The 17776-nt window shown below is 50.4% G+C and overlaps 1 protein-coding gene across 8 annotated transcripts in view; it reads right to left on the bottom strand.

Moving 5' to 3' along the window:
* PPP6R2 (protein phosphatase 6 regulatory subunit 2) overlaps positions 1 to 17776 on the bottom strand; it is a 2012581-nt gene that overhangs the window by 335708 nt on the left and 1659097 nt on the right. For 7 of the 8 annotated variants that reach the window (XR_011281892.1, XM_069629515.1, XM_069629514.1 and 4 more), the window contains one exon: positions 13950 to 14154. Coding sequence is in view for 7 of the 8 variants with exons in the window: in XM_069629515.1 (XP_069485616.1) it covers positions 13950 to 14154 (205 nt within the window). In the remaining variant the exon portion in view is untranslated. Of the gene's footprint in view, positions 1 to 13945; positions 14155 to 17776 lie in introns of those variants that run through there. The other variant, XM_069629518.1, reaches the window with a different exon arrangement.

The following is a 17776-nucleotide window of genomic DNA, read 5'->3' on the forward strand; positions in this document are numbered from 1 at the left end:
CGTTTTAACAAATGGAACAAATCAAATGGATAGAACGGATGCAGTGGCTGTAACGGATACAGTAGACAGTACAGATGGAGTGGAGGGAACGGATAGAGTGGAGGGAACGGATAGAGTGGAGGGAACGGATAGAGTGGAGGGAACGGATAGAGTGGAGGGAACGGATAGAGTGGAGGGAACGGATAGAGTGGAGGGAACGGATAGAGTGGAGGGAACGGATAGAGTGGAGGGAACGGATAGAGTGGAGGGAACGGATAGAGTGGAGGGAACGGATAGAGTGGAGGGAACGGATAGAGTGGAGGGAACGGATAGAGTGGAGGGAACGGATAGAGTGGAGGGAACGGATAGAGTGGAGGGAACGGATAGAGTGGAGGGAACGGATAGAGTGGAGGGAACGGATAGAGTGGAGGGAACGGGGGAGTAGATAGAACGGGGGAGTAGATAGAACGGGGGAGTAGATAGAACGGGGGAGTAGATAGAACGGGGGAGTAGATAGAACGGGGGAGTAGATAGAACGGGGGAGTAGATAGAACGGGGGAGTAGATAGAACGGGGGAGTAGATAGAACGGGGGAGTAGATAGAACGGGGGAGTAGATAGAACGGGGGAGTAGATAGAACGGGGGAGTAGATAGAACGGGGGAGTAGATAGAACGGGGGAGTAGATAGAACGGGGGAGTAGATAGAACGGGGGAGTAGATAGAACGGGGGAGTAGATAGAACGGGGGAGTAGATAGAACGGGGGAGTAGATAGAACGGGGGAGTAGATAGAACGGGGGAGTAGATAGAACGGGGGAGTAGATAGAACGGGGGAGTAGATAGAACGGGGGAGTAGATAGAACGGGGGAGTAGATAGAACGGGGGAGTAGATAGAAGGAACAAGTTACTTACCTGTAACTTTTGTTCTCCAGCATGGGTCTGGCATGGATTCACATGCTCATGAATATTCCCCGTCCAATCACTGGTCTCTGCGTCATACTGACCACAGCCAATGACTGCCCTCTACCTAAGCACCGCCTCTGGCAGCCATCTTCAGATTTGGAAGCACGTGAAGTGGCAGTATGACCAAGTGAAGAGCCGCAGAGGGGTAGGCGGGAGGGTTCGCATGTGAATCCATGCCAGACCCATGCTGGAGAACAACAGTTACAGGTAAGTAACTTGTTCCTTCTCCAGCATGGGGTCTGGCATGGATTCACATGCTCATGAATAAAGAATACATAGCAGTACACACATGCACAACCACGGGAGGTGGCAAAGGCTCAACATTAAGCATCACATCAACTCAACATTAAGCATCTTACCTCCTCACCAGGCTCACCTCAGGCGAACAGGTTGCGCAGCACTGCTTGGCCGACCCTGGACTCCTCCCTGGAATCCCGGTCGACGCAGTAGAATTTCGTGAAGGTGTGCGTCGACCTCCACGTAGCAGCCCTGCATATGTCCAGCAGGGGCACACCAGATAGGAACGCCGTGGTAGCTGCGATCGCTCTGGTGGAATGGGCTCTCGGACGGCCAGGCAGCGGTCGGTTTGCCAACCGGTGACAGTACATGATACAGCCGGAGAGCCATCTGGAGATGGAAGCCTTCGAGAGAGCCTTCCCCTGATTGACAGGTCCAAAGTTCACAAAGAGTTGTGACGTCTTCCGAAACCCCTTCGTGCGGTCCACGTAGAACTTCAGCGCTCTAGCTACATCCAGCGAGTGCAAAGTCCTCTCAGCCGGCGACGAAGGCGACGGGAAGAACACAGGTAACACCAAGGGTTCGTTGAGATGGAAGTCCGACGGTACCTTGGGCATGAAGGAGGGGTGCGTCCTGAGCACTACCCTCGTGTCGTGGAAAGTCAAGTACGGGGCCTTGCAGGAAAGGGCCTGGATCTCTCCCACTCGTCGTGCGGAGGTGATGGCCACAAGAAAAGCTGTTTTCCACGATAGAAACTTCAACGGGGCCGAGTGCAGAGGCTCGAACGGAGGTCCCATGAGCTTGGTCAGCACCACGTTGAGCTCCCACGCCGGGGCCGGAGCCTTCACCGGCGGGAACGATCTGAACAGTCCCTTCATGAACTCTTTCACCAGACGATGAGACCACAAGGACGTCCGCCCCGTGGTTCTGGTGTATCGGGAGATCGCAGCAAGATGAATCTTGATGGACGCGTGTGCCAAACCAGCTTTGGCCAGCGTCAGCAGGTACGGCAGTACTTGGGGAGCCGTAATCCGTAGAGGGTTAATCTTCTGTGCGTGGCACCAGACAGAGAACCTCTTCCATTTGTGTCCGTAGCATTTAAGAGTCGAGGACGCCCTGGCCTTTGCAAGAACCTCTCTGCAATCGGCCGGTATGTCGTATCCTCCAAACTCTAGCGCTGCAGGAGCCAGGCCTGCAAGTTCAGCGACTTCGGGTCGTGGTGGAGGATGGCGCCTCCTTCCCTGGAGAGTAGATCCGCGTCCGCCGGCAGCTTGATCGGCGGGGACGCTGACAAGTCCAGAAGGTCCGGGAACCATATCTGCCTCGGCCACGCAGGTGCGACGAGGATCATCCTGCACCGTGACCTCTTGAGCTGGTTGACGAGCCGGATTAGCAGAGGCAAGGGAGGGAACGCGTAGAGGAACAGGCCCTCCCAGGGGAACGAGAAAGCATCGCCCATGCTCCTCGTCTGGGGAAACCTGCTGGCGAACCTCCGGCACTTGGTGTTCGTCGCCGTCGCGAACAGGTCGATCTGGGGTGTGCCCCACCGTCGGAAGAGGCGATCCACCAGATCCTGCCGTAGTTCCCACTCGTGGCACGAGCGCAGCTCCCTGCTGAGTGAGTCGGCGATGGTGTTTTTTATCCCTGCCAGATGAAACGGCACCAGAAAAATCCCTTGGGCGACGGCCCAATGCCACAGGTCCTGCGCCTCCTTGGACAGCGCTGGGGACCTGGTTCCGCCCTGTTTCCTGATGTAAAACATGGTGGTGGTGTTGTCGGTGAAGATCCTCACCACCTTGCCCTTGAGGGACGGAAGGAAGGACCTGAGGGCCCAAAACACTGCACGGAGCTCCAGGACGTTGATATGCAGGGACTTCTCCGTCGGGAGCCAGAGTCCCCTCGCGTGCAGATTTTCGGTGTGCGCTCCCCACCCTTCCAGGGAGGCATCCGTGGTCACAGTCTCCTGGTGGGCTGGGGTCTGGAAGTCCATGCCCGCCGTCAGATGCGCGCGGGTGCCCCACCACCGTATCGCTCGTCGGAAACTCTCGTCGAGCTTGATCCTTTCCTCGAAGCTGCCCGTCGTCTGGATCCAGCGCGCATCCAGGAATTCTTGCAACGGGCGCATCCGGAGCCTGCACATGGGAATGAGGTAGATGCAGGAAGACATCATCCCGAGGAGGGACTTGATGGATCTCACTTTGGCCGCGTCGGCCACCAACATCCGTTGCACCTTGCCCAAGATGGTCCTGGTCCTCTCCTCCGACGGGGAGGCCAGAAGGGACACTGTGTCGAGCCTCGCTCCCAGAAACAGTGCGACTTGCGCGGGCACCAGGTGGGATTTGGCGTAGTTCACGGAGAATCCCAGGTCCGTGAGGAGTTGGACGGTCCTTGCCATGTGGACCACGGCGAGCTCCTTCGTCTTGGCGCGGATGAGCCAGTCGTCCAGGTAGGGGTAGACGTGAATCCCCTCGCGGCGCAGCTGCGCCGCCACCGGTGCGAGGCACTTGGTGAATACCCTGGGTGCCGACCGTAGTCCGAAGGGAAGGGCTTTGAACTGGTAATGACGCCCTTGGACCACGAACCTGAGGAATTTTCGGTGCCCCTTTAGGATGGGAATGTGGAAGTAGGCATCCTCCAAATCCAACGACGATAGGAAGTCTCCTTCCTCCAGTTGACCCAGGACGTGCTGGAGGGTGACCATCCGGAACTTCTGCGCCTTGATGAACTTGTTCAGCCGTCGCAGGTCCAGGATGGGGCGCCATCCTCCCGTCTTCTTCTTCACGAGGAAGTATCGCGAGTAGACTCCGGAGCCCCGAAGCCTCTTTGGGACGAGTTTGATGGCGCCCTTTCTGAGCATCGCCTTTACCTCCAGGAGAAGTTGAGGGACGTGAAGTTCTTTCCTGGCCACGGGGGGGACGCGCGGGCACCTTCTTTGAAACTCGAGCGCGTGGCCCCGGGCCAGGGCGTCCAGCACCCAACGGTCGGTGGAGATGGACTCCCACACGCTGACGAAGCCCGCCAGCCGGCCTCCCACCGGGGTGCTTCGGTGGGGGCCCGACCCCAAGGCCGGTTCAATCCTGCTTGGACGCGGCCTTGCCGCCTTGACCTCCTTGGCGACGACGGCGGGGTCCGCTAGACTTGCCTCGTCCTCTGTAGGCCTCTTGCGACGACGAGCGGGCCGCTTGACGGTAGGAAGCGAAACCGCCGCCGGAACCTTTGGAGGCGCCCTTGCCTCCGCCGCTCCGAAAGGGCGTCCGTCGTTGCAGGACTCCAAGGGCCCGGGCCGTCTCAGTATCCGCCTTGATGGCCTGAAGGGAATCGTCCACTGTCTTCCCAAACAGGTTGTTCCCGTCGAAGGGCATGTCCAGGACTCTGGTCTGGACGTCCTGCCGGAAGTCCGTAGCTTTGAGCCATCCACGACGTCGAAGGCAAACACCGTTGCCCAGCTGGCGGAATCCAGTGTCGGCGATGTCCGTCGCCACGGTGATGGCGTGGTCCGAGGCCACCTCACCTTCCTGCAGGATCTCAAGGGCCTCCGCCCTCTTGTCGTCCGGCAGAAAATCCAGCAGGGGAGCCATCTTGTACCAGAGCTCCCTGTCGTAGCGGGCCACGATAGCCAAGGCGTTGGCCGCTTTAATCGTCGTCGCTGCCGACGAGATGACTCTACGCCCCATAGTATCCAATTTCTTTCCCTCGCCGTCCGGCGGGGAAGTCGATGTGGAGGCCGCACCCCCCCCCGCTTTCTTCCTGGCTGCCGCGGAGACGACGGAGTCCGGGGTAGGCTGCGCCCGGAGGCATAGGGGGGCCGTGTCCGGGACCCGGTAGTTTTTCTCGTACCGGTCTCTTCTAGCTGGCGTCGTGGAAGGGTTCTTGAGGAGGGAAAGGCCCTCATCCCAAATGTCGTCCAACAGAGGCACTGCGAGGACCGTCTTCCTCTTGGCCTCGCGCCGCTGATAAAGGAAGCCTTCCTTTTTCTTCTCCTCAGGGCAGAGTTGGAAAAGCTCGGAAGCCCTGGAGATCATGGAGTGGAAAGATCCGATCTCGTCGGGCGGAGAGGCCCTGGTGGGAGGCGACGACGGAAAATCCTCGTCGTATGCCTCGTCGTCCGTACCCGTCACTGCCGTGTCAGTCCCCGTATCATCCCCTCGGGTGGACGGGGAGGAGGGCTGGAAGGGGCGCGACGGTTGAAAAGGAGGTGGTGGATGGATCCTTCTTTTCTTAGTAGGGGGAACACCAGAAGGTCCCGGTTCTGGATCCCCCGACGGGAGAGGTTCCTCCGTCGGTAACGGTAGCCTCGTCCTTATCTCGGAGCATAAGGACTGTATGGCCAACAAAATGGCCGCCGAGTTGTCTTGCGGCGCTGGCAGAGGGGAATCCGACGGGCGAGCAGGGGCCCCGTCGGTATCCTCGACGATGTCGTCGTCGTCACCTGCGTCGGGGTCCATTCCGACGGGCTGGCCTTCTTCCACGCCTAGGCCGTGGCTTAAGACCTCGATCAGCTCCTCTTCTGAGGTTGAGGCCGACTCTACGACGACGCCCTGCCCCCCCTTCTTCTTCCCCACGGAGGGTTTCACGGGGGTCCTATCGATGGGCACAAAGGAAGACTCCCTCCGAGGAGGCAGGGAGATTCTGGGCCCTGAGGTCGCCACCACTGGTGCAGCCACCACAGGCTGAGCCAGGGCCGCCGCGACCGTTTCGATAGAGGGCTTGGTCGGATGGATCAAGGCCTTCACCACCTTAGGTGCGCTCACCGCCTTATCCTTGAGGGAGGGGGCACTGCCACGCTCCTCCTCTGCCTTAGAGCTCGACCGGGGCCTCTCCAGGAGCTTCGCCGGGTGCTCGGCCTTCCTCTTACCCGACCCAGAGCGTTGGCTCGTGGTTGATGGTGCCGGGGAGGGTGCGCCCTGCCTGGCGCCCGTAGAGCCCGACCGTTCGGCGCTCCCGGTGCCAGCGGACTCGCGGTGCTTGGCCTTATGTTGGGCCCCCGTCACCGGGGCGCCCTCAAAGGTCTTAGAAGACCGCTCGGATTTCTTCTTCTTCTCGCCAGACGGGCTCTTACCCTCCAGCCAGTTGGCGAGACGTTGATGGCGGTCCTTCATGGTCCGTTCCGACATGTTGCCGCAAAACGCACAGTCCTTCTCCACGTGCGTCTTGTCCTCATGAAGGCAGTAAAGGCAGAAAGAGTGTTCGTCCTCCTTGAAGACGTTCTGCAGCTGGCATCCAGGGCAGACCCTGAACAGCTTTCCGGGCGTCGAGCTTCCCTTCTCCTGGGCCATCTCCGAGACAGGGCCTGAGAAGCTTCTGGAGTCCTCCGAAGTGTAGCTCGACGAAATCTTCACCCTTGAGGGGCACAGATGAATCCGACACGGGTCCCCGTTGATCGGATGTAGGATCGGTGGAGCTTGAGGCTCTTTTGACCGAAAGAATCGAAGTTTTTTGTAAAAAGCGCGAAAAAATAGCACGAACGCTCGAGAGCAATAGCACGAGGATCCCAACACATGAACGTGCGGTAAAAATCTGAAGATGGCTGCCAGAGGCGGTGCTTAGGTAGAGGGCAGTCATTGGCTGTGGTCAGTATGACGCAGAGACCAGTGATTGGACGGGGAATATTCATGAGCATGTGAATCCATGCCAGACCCCATGCTGGAGAACGGGGGAGTAGATAGAACGGGGGAGTGGATAGAACGGGGGAGTGGATAGAACGGGGGAGTGGATAGAACGGGTGAGTGGATAGAACGGGTGAGTGGATAGAACGGGTGAGTGGATAGAACGGGTGAGTGGATAGAACGGGTGAGTGGATGGAACGGATAGAGTGGATGGAACGGATAGAGTGGATGGAACGGATAGAGTGGATTGAACGGATAGAGTGGATTGAACGGATAGAGTGGATTGAACGGATAGAGTGGATGGAACGGATAGAGTGGATGGAACGGATAGAGTGGATGGAACGGATAGAGTGGATGGAACGGATAGAGTGGATGGAACGGATAGAGTGGATGGAACGGATAGAGTGGATGGAACGGATAGAGTGGATGGAACGGATGAAGTGAGTAGAACACATGGAACAGATCGAATGAACAAGAAGGATGGAACTGATGGAACACACTAAACAGATGGGAAGGATGAAATGGATCAACGGATTGGATGGAGTAGTTTATGTAGATGAATAATTGAATGATGGAATGGATGGAAAGACTAGTAAACTAAATGATGAACCAGACGAAATGTATGAACAGATGAAGTGGAATGAATGGACAGAGTGAATAAAACAGATAGAATAGATGGAACAGATGAGCGCTCGATCTCAAGCGCCTTACTGAAAACCACCATATCACACTACTACTCTTACTTTCTCCTATACACCACAACTCAACTAGGACACAGCGATACTATGACACATTCGGTACAGCTGTTCTCATACCAACACCCGCCACATACTGCTCATCATCCTAATTAAACACAGCTAGCTGAGCACACACCGCTAGCCTAAGCGTCTCCTCAGGCCTAACACAGCCAGAAATCAGTCTGGGTGTCAACCCTTCAGAATGAACACATATTCCCGACCTCCCAACCACCACACCTACCGCTAAGAAGCAGCTATCATGCAAGTGCCACAACAGCTGCACACATATCCGGTGTACCCACGCACCTTATGACTCTCTGTCAACTGACTTGAACTACGGTTCCCAAGGGCGTTCAACCTACCAGCGCTTTGAGATCATACCAATGATACATAAGGCGCTATATAAATGCAAAGTAACATAACACAACAGAGTGTGTGAAAACTTTGCTAAGGCACAGGTGGAGTTGGCGACTTGAACGCCATACTCCCCGCAGAAAATACCTTGCGTGCCCATCCATCCATCCATGCGCTTATCGTCCATATCAAGAGGGATTGTAGGGTACGCTGCCTGCTTTGAGATGGCCATAGCCGCCTAAACCACCAAACTCTCCAGAGTAGCTTGGGTCGCTATAGGATGGGCGGTATTTCTTTGTCAATGACTTGTTCACTGCCGGAATACTCTGCGGGGTGTTCCAAGTAGCAGCCACCCTCTTTTGCAATGCCAAATGAAATGGCAACACCGGGTCAGTGGACGGACCCTGATGCAGAATATCTGTAAGATCTTGATAAAACTGCACTGGAGGCCTGGCCCAGCCCAGGTACTCCACAACTCTCAATAGCAATCTCTGATAAGAAGAGTCGGCATGATCCCCCGGATGCGGCCTACCAAATTCCATCTCAGGTGAAGTGTCAAGGCCACAGGCATCAAGCAAGGACTGACACAGATCCTCCATCCGACTTGCTTCAGAAATGAGTCACTCTGGAACACCAGCAGTCCCATATGCAGGACCAAAAGGCACAACATCCTCCTCGGACCTTTCTTCATCCTCATAAATGACCTGTTAAGACTTCAGTAAGTCCTTCCTTGGGCGAGGAGTACACCTCTTCTCTAGAACAGCCTTCACAGACTTTGAAGTAGCCTTCCTCCGAGGGTCCTGTGTCACAGGGACGTCCACCAGTAAATTCGGAACAGATGGCATTGATGGTGTCCATGGCTCCGACAGCATTGGCGTCGACAATGGCGCTGACGGCTTCGAGGGCCTGACTGGGGGCAAACACCCGACAGACGCGCCCAACCAGCGTGGCACCGATAGCGTCGAGGATTTCAAAGGTTTTGAAGGTTTCGCCAGAGACAAAGACCGTGACCTGGAACGTCTCTGGTGAACACCCGATGCCTTGTCTGAATGGGGCCTCGAAGGCTCCCGGTGTTTATCACGCCGTCCAGTCGGGCCCAAAGGCGCACGAGATTCTGGCCGAGACTGTTCCCTGCCAGCTTCGTTAGAAGGCGTGGGTGGAACTGTGCCTTGGGATTGAAATATCTTCAACATCTGCACCCAGAAAGCATCCCACTCCTCCGTGGTCGAGTATTTGGTGGGGCAGGTCACCTTCTACGAGGAGGCAGCGTCCGAAGAGGACGAGGAAGGCGAACTGTGACGTCACTTCCTTCACTGCCGCGATGATGAGGACGAGTGGCGAGATCAACTGTGGGACCTGAAGCGCTTGGACTTCTTCCGACGAGGAGAGTCCCCACTCGACTCGTCGGTCAAAATACCAGCCAACTTGGATTTACAGGGCTGGGACACCCCTTCCTACCTCCAACTTCCCCTTACGTTCCTGCAAGGCATTGGCAGTCAACAAATGGCACATCAAGCACTCATCCGTCACTTGTCGCTCGTCCAGGCACCACATAGAAATTATATGCGGATCCGTAATCGACATCCTGGATCCGCAGTACCGACATTTCTTGAAGCCAGACGGCGGGATTGTCGGGGTAGAAGAAAAAAACATAATATGGTAACTTAACACTAACCACGAGGGGTGCCGAGTTTTATGAAGCAAACACGTTCGCGGAAACAACTGAACAGAGGCTATGGGCACCATGCGTGCTACATATAACATCCGATGAAGTCACCCTTGACGGCCTTCAAGGGACATCAATCCAACGCCATCAACGCAGAGCGCCCTCTGCCGCAAAAAATTCTGAAGCAGCACATCTGTGGACATTACATGTCAAAGATGAGGAATACGTTGGAGGACACAATCCATTCGAAGTAATCTTATTAGAGACAGCTGGTATGGAAAAGGACACATTTCCGTCACCGCTTGTGGTATAACTTTGGCATTGAGGAAGATATTTATTTTTAGGGATACAAAAGATCTGTTCTTTTGATATAATATGTTTTGGGGTTACAACCTTGGAGTTTACCATATCCCCCTGAGAGGAGAAATGCCATGTCTATCCCAAGGAATCTCGTCACTACCCTGGGCCTGGTCTAAACCCAGGCGATCCTCCTGCAGAAAACCACCCCCCAGGATTGGGATCAGAAAGTGTATGCCCTCCCCTGGCTACCTGGGAGGAGATGTTAGGCGGGGTTTTGTTGAGGGAACTGTAGGATTCCCCACTATACACTGGGATTTATTGCATGCGCAGGTGAGCAGGCACTACTGCTAGTACTTTTGGGATAAACAGAGTGGCTGAAGCAATCCTGAACGGTAGCACCTTGAACTGGTAGCGCATGGACCCTACTTTGAATTTTAGGTATTTTCGGTGAGCTGGAAACATTGAAATATGAAAGTACGCATCTTTCATGTCTAGTGTTGCCATGTAGTCACCTCTCTTCAGTAGAGGAATGAGCTCCTGAACCTTTGTGGTTTGACTTTTACAGGTCTTCGATCTAAACACTAGGCATAGTGTTTTGTCTTTCTTTGGAATAAGAAAGTACACAGAATAACAGAATAAAAACCCTTGATTACCTGTGATGAGGGGAGACCAGTTCTATGGCTCCCTTTCACAGTAGCGATTGCACCTCCGCTGGGAGGATTAGTTGATGTTCCCAAGACACGTTCTTGGATCTCGGTGGATGATTGCATAGTGTTTCTAGGAACTCTATGCAATATCCGTTTACAACGCAAGTAACCACTTGTTTGTTGTGATTGCTTCCCATGTGTGGGCAAAGAGAGAAATGCAAACCCCTACTAGGAAAACATGGGAAAGGGAAGGGTTTCTGTGGAAAGAGAAGAGGCTGGTGGTTACCCTTGGCTGGTATACCTTGAGCTAGTAGTAGCACCTGGTAATACGTGGACTGTGGTGTGCGCGAGAACGCTTGGCCACTAAAAGTGCAATGGATGTTATAAACCCCTTGTTGCATAAACATCTCATTGGCAATTTGTCCTAAACTTTCAAGAGTCTCATGCTCTTTCTTTGCTGTTTCAAGAGCGTCATCAAAAGCCCTCCCAAATAGTACATTATACTCAATGCGCATATTTATGAGCTTAACTTGTGTCTCACGTTTAAAGCCAGAGCTTTTCAACCATGCCTGTCGTTTAGTAAGTTTACCTCAGCCACAACCCTTACTTTCAGAAACAATAATATAGGCCAGGTTTCTCTGTGTTGCCACAAATTAAGTGTTCATATATGGTGTGGATGGCTAAAGAAGAGTTCTTCCCACTGTATGTATGGAGTTCACTTGTATGTCTATTAGTGAGGCAGGGTGAGCCTGCAGTTTGTGACTCAAGATGGAGGATGGCAGAGCTAGTTGATTAATGCTGGTGGCCATTGCCTCATTGGTACAGCCACCATGTGTTATCACACTGACACATGGGATGCCCAGCACTGTAACAGTGTAGACGACTATGCTTCAAAGCCTTAGAGTGGGTAGCTGTGATCAAGGACATGTGCACCACGATGACCAGCCAGCTCCTCCCCAACCGATGAGTAAATGCAACTATTTGTAATGCACCAAAATGTCAGTTACTTTAGAAATAAAATACATGACGATCTACCAATAATACAGAATCACGATTCACACTCTTCATACATGAATAATTAGAGTACAACAGGGGGAGAAAAAGGATAAAACCTTCAAGCCCGACAAGTTTAGATGTTGAAGGAAATTTTAAACAAAGTTATGTTTTCAGATCATCAAGTCAGAAGAGAAAATTTAAAGTCTGGTAGAGAGGAAGAAAAAGTGAATAAAAAATGCACATTTGATTCAGCTATGAACACAGTAGAAAAGCCAATGCTCTCTTGGATCATGGGTTGGTGTTGAGTTAGATTAAGCGCAAGTCTCAGGAAAAACAAACAATGTTCGAATAAACCGGCAGGAATTTTCAACTAAAGAAGCCACAAAAAAGGTTGTTGGTGGTCATTAAAAATAAATACTGCTTGTTATTTTGTTTGTGCTTGTTTGGACAGTTTCTCTGAACACCCTCATAAAGAACAAATTCAGTGGCACTGGAAAGAGACCACAAACATGTACACTCCCCACCCTTCGCCCCAGTAATGTAAATTAGATATTCACTTGCACTTCGCCAACTGCCACCATAGCAGATCCTCTGCCACAAAGGCACATCTTGAATGTATGTTGAAACAAGCTTGGGGTAACCAGACCTGTGTATACCGAGGAACTGAGAATGTGTATTGCATGAATAACACATTATGAGCAATGAAAGAGTGAATAACACTTTAAAAAAAATTGTTATTGGAGTCTTCCTGTTCCAGCAAACATTTTACCATTTCTTATTCCATCTACCATGACCCTTACTCACCTTAGAACTGGCTTCCTGTCACACCATGTCCCACAGTGCTCCTGTCCTACTCTACTACTCTAGAAACAATTAAGGTTGCAGTGCACAAAGCACAATGAAGAGAACATGACATACTACTTTGGTTTTCATTGGCTGTCCTGCCCCATTTGCTCACTCCCTACTCTCCCCTTCACTCCCTACAATCATCTTGGGCTCACCTCCTTGCCACCTTTTGTGTCCCTTGCACTCCCTCTCGTTTCCGCTCTCTTCCTCCCCTCACTCCCTTACTTTGGAATGCACTCTTCCTTTCCCTCCCTGCACTACTCCCACTCTAACTCTAACTCTATTTAAATTCAACCTCTCAGCTCTCCTCTGTTCAGAAAAACCACTTGCACAGTATTCTATGAAACTGCATCCCCCAGTTATCCCCTTCCCCTACCTTTCTGACAACCCCACAGTACGTATGCCTCATCCCGTCATCCGAAAACATAGCACTTCATCCACTATCCCGTTCCTATATCATGCTCTACTGTATTTGTGCCCGATTCATGTTTCTGCCACCCCTGCATAATCTGATTTCATAGTCACATCCTCTTACCCATTGTTAATGACACTGGTCCTCTGTGAATCAATGTTAAAAGTTTTGAAAGCATTTTTGTGTCAATATGCATTGATTTCCCTGTAAGTTTCATTAAATAAATAAATAATCTACCAAGTTTTTTCTCTTGCACTCTGTGCTCTAAAGCAGACTCAAGGTGATTAAGTGCTTTACTCGCATGCTAGTTTCCCTCTAACAATTTCTCCTTTTCACTGGCCCATCCCTCTTCACCACAACAGCCTACTGAAGCTGCAGCAGGGCATACCATTGGTTTTACAAGCAACATATCGTAACAACACTGAGTAGAGCAGACTTGATGCCACTTGTGATATATAGTGCGCTACAAGAACAAAATTAAATATGATCATGTTTGATGGCCCCAGTACTACATTTCCCAGTCAAGCCCTAGACCTATGTTTTACCATGATTCGTCTAGCTATTCAATATATAACGGAAATTCCAAAAGTTGGCCAAGTAAAATGCAAAAGGCAGAGGCCCGTACAGTGGCTGCCTCTTGCTAGTTACTACCACACCCTGTCCACTCTACCCCTGCAAAATGAATCTGCTACTCGCATCATTCCCAGATTATTTCATAGATCAGGTTACAGAAGCTCTGAAGGTTCTGAATTAGCTTCCTTTCAGAGAAAGATAACACTTCGGAACTCTTCTGTACAGTGCCATACGAACTAAACTAAGTTTGCAAGGCACTGTACAGAAGCGTTCCCAAATACCTGTCGAAGCTCTTCTGTCTTTAAAAGGAGAACAACTCCCTAAACAGACGAGCCAGCTATGTACAAGCTGTTCAGTGGGAGATCTCTTCTTTCAGTAATCTCCAACAACAAACGCACATTTCCCTCTTCACCCATTCTCATTTCAGTCTGGATGAGCACAGAGACCACAGATGGTCGAAAACCCAAATGTTTCTCTGAGCCATTAGCCCTTGGACACAACACAGCAATAATCATACTAGACATTCCCTTACCTTATCTCGAAATGCTCTGATGCAGCTGCAAAGTCCCTCGATTTATATACAAGAACTAAACATAAAAGAAATATCCATCACTGTTTTACAGGCTGCGCACTCACCTGGTAAATACAGCTTTCTCATTTTTGGCATCCATGGTGAGTCTGATTGTTTCATGTCCGGACCCCGTGGTTATGGTTTCTGTTACAATGCCTGATTTCTCATCATCCTCACTGTCTGATCCCCCTGATGAGCTGCTGTCTGAGGCCACCAAGGGAGCTTTCCTTTTCACACAGACATTCCAGGCACAGGGAGAGGCAACACTGGCTGAAGAAGAAAAGAAAATTTGAGTCAACAGCCAAACAACAAGACAATAACTTTATGGTGCCTCCATGGCTACCTCCTGTTCATTATGCGCGACAACAGTTACAAACAGTTGCAGTTTTCTTTGTTGTTTAACTATTTTTATTTGCAACAAAATCAATTAACAAAAACAAGGATACATACATTTATGAATGGACGAACCATCCCAGTAACAATTTCAACCAAAATAACTACTTATAAGAATAAACTTATCACACATTACTTAACCATGAATCACCTATATACAATTATGCCCATATAGGAGTGCTAAAACAACAAGACACATACATACATACATAAAATTACAAGACACTACATCCACACACATCACTCTGCACACTCACACTAGAAACAACCAAATATAAAATTGTTCCCTCACTACTATTTAAATGAAAAGCCCACCCTCAGCCATATAGCTCATTAAACGGCCCCCACATTTACAAAAAATACTTCTCGATCCTGTTTCTGCATCATGTACTTCTCGTAGCTGGATGAGATTTGTAAATTTGATAATCTCCACCGTTTTTTTATCTTGTCTTCCATAACCTCAAAATTTGCTTTGTCGCCACCACAAGTGCTTTATCTATTCAACATGCAAAACTACAGGCCACATTAGACCTCCCCTCTGTCGAAAGTAAAACCACTGAGGAAGGTGACTTTGGGAAAGTCACACCTAGACTTGTGTCCAACCTGTCTAGCACTTCCTTCCAAAAATAAATAACCCTCGGGCAGTCCCATAACATGTGTAACAGAATGCCTCTCCTTCGTCCACAGCCCAACATGTCTCGCTATCTTGCAAACTTCACCCATGCATCCGAACTGGAGTCCAGTACAAACGACCTAATATACTTTAATGAGTATAACACAAACTCAAATACCTCTTTGACCTTGCACCCACCTTCAATAATCCTTCCCATTCCTTGGCAGAAATATCCCTTCCTAACTCCTCAATCCTTGCCTGCCTCAACCTATCCCATGAAGCCACAAACGAATCCTCCATAGACATAATTTTTAGGAAGGTTGAAACCATTTGTTGCGGAGCATCAAACAAATAAACCCCTGGTTTAGTCCTCATTGGAGCATCCAACATCCCCGGTCTTTCTGATAATAGAGCCTCTAAATCTGGGTATCTTCTAAACTCTCGTTTACCTAGGCCGAAGTTACACCTCAGAGAAGCAAAGGATGCCATTCTAACCATCATGCCAAACATCACTGACTTTCTAAATCCCCCTTGTAATCCAACTGCGCCAACATAATGTCTGATTTCCAATCTGTAAACCAGGATTAGGCCAGATTCAAGCCCCATAGTGTATCCATAGATTCTGACCGTTATCAATAATGCATGACGAAAGCGCAATCCTAGTAGCCGCAATAGATGGTAACTTGGTAGCTAGATTGGGCATTTTACCTATAGAATACAAACCACAGACAATACGGTGAACACTTGTCGCTCTCAAATGACATCCTTAGTGGTTCAGATGCTCCCCTTTCTGCAAAATAAAAAGCTGATTTTTTAATAGGAATCCTCTATGATAATTCTCAAGGACAGGGTTAACCACACCCACCTTCCCATACACTGCATACTTTAATATATCGTGGTATCCTTGGTCTCTTCCCTTCACCCCATAGAAACCTCTGGAAGACCTTATCAACCTTTACAAGCAATTTCTTAGAAAATGTAAGCAGGAGAAATTGAATGATAGAGAACTTTAGGCAGGAGTACCATCTTAATGGCATTAACTCTAGCCCAAATATTCAAAGTTAGTTTATCCCATTTACGTACATCCCGCTTAAGTGCCTCTATCAATTTATTTACATTGAATTTGACAATCTTCTTCAAATCTCGAACAAGTTGGACCCCCAAGTATTTTACACTCACATATTCCCACTGACAGTTCCATGAAGCCAAATCATCACATGAGAAAGTCTTTTTAAGTGGAAAAACTACTGATTTGTACCAGTTAATTTTATGGCCCGATAGATGGCCCATTTCTTCAAATATGCTCTTACTAATACCTCGCTCTCGTTAGGATTGGCCAAAATCACAGTCATATCATCTGTGTATGATAGAATCTAAATTTCTTGATCACCTATCTGTAGACCATGAACACCTGGCTCTTGCCTAATATAAGTAGCTAATGGGTCCAAGGTCAAATTGAAAAGAAATGGTGACAATGGACACCCCTGCCTCGTACCCCTAGATAAAGGGAAGCGGGTTGTAAGTTCCCTGTTTACCCATATTCTATCAGATTGCTGTTTCAACCGAGGCTGTGTGTATCTGCCACTGCAGAGAAGTTAATACACAATTATGTGGCAACTCCAATGCACTGCTACCCCTCCTCCCTCAGTGCAGGCACACATGCTTTCTACCCGAGACGACAAAATGACTCACCTCTGATGAATTCTCCTCCCACAGATGCCCCATTTTAGATACATTTGGCAGCATCAGCTGGATCACAGATATTTTCTAGAATAGAGTGCATAGTGGGACCCCAGGGCGGACGGCCCTCAACACTCATGCACTTTGGTAGTGATGTCAGAAAGCCTTTATATGAGGTACGCCATGCCCTGTGACCCAGTTTCCCCTTCATTAAGTTGTTTCAAGAGAGTACGAAGGGAAACATTTAGCTTGCCAATTGTGGGGCCGGCTGATGAGGAATCAGTGGGAGAATCAATCAGATCCAGTGGTAAGTAATTTGTTTTTCTAATTGAGTGGATCTCCCCACAGATTCATTATAGAGAGACACCCGTAGGCTTATTAGGCAAGATGGAGGTAGGATCTGAGCAGGAAAAGGATCTCAAACAAGGTTCTGAAGGGACGCCCTACCAAAACAGCTGTCTTGGCCAGATTGGGAATTCAAACAATAATACTCGGCAAAGGTGTGAAACATGGCCCATGTTGCCTGCCTGGCAAGTCTCTAAAACAGGATTGCAACCTGAAGCATACACCTGGCTGCTAGTCTTCTGGTGGGCTGTGCCCCTAACATTTCGGGACCATCCTTACACGACAGGGAGTAACATTCCAAGATACAGAGGACAATTTATCTGGAAAGTAGCCTGTGGTTTTCCAGGGGTGGCAGCAGGGATCATAGGGACCTGTGACTAGGTGTCCAGACCATTTGCCTCATACAAGACGGCTGTCAGGTCACCCTGTCCCCATGCAACTCCTTTGGGAAGTCTCTAACTTCCATGGGGTACAAGGGCTCCAGCCCGAAAGGGACAGAATCCCCTTCCTCATCATAAATGTGCTCTAAATGGGACATGTATGCCTTTCTGGGGAGTGGTTGGAACACTTCAGCGACTCCGGTGTTCCTAGCATCCGTCCGCGGAGACAGAGCAGTGTGCCCCTTTGCTGCAATCTTGTCACATCTCATTGTGGTGCCCCTTCCGGCTCTTCCAATCGTGGTGGTATCAGTCGGCTTGGTTGAAGACGCTGAAGCATCAGCACTGTTGCAATGACCGCTGGCGTCGGCGCCAAAGCCTCCAGGGACCTTGGTGAATATGTCCAGCATCTTCATTCTAAATGCCTCCCAGTAGAGGACTGGATAGTAAAAGGTATCCGGGTGTCCTCTTCCTCACGGCCTTC

The sequence above is a fragment of the Ambystoma mexicanum genome, chromosome 12, assembly GCF_040938575.1.
Source record: "Ambystoma mexicanum isolate Mex_15411 chromosome 12, UKY_AmexF1_1, whole genome shotgun sequence".
Taxonomy (NCBI): domain Eukaryota; kingdom Metazoa; phylum Chordata; class Amphibia; order Caudata; family Ambystomatidae; genus Ambystoma; species Ambystoma mexicanum.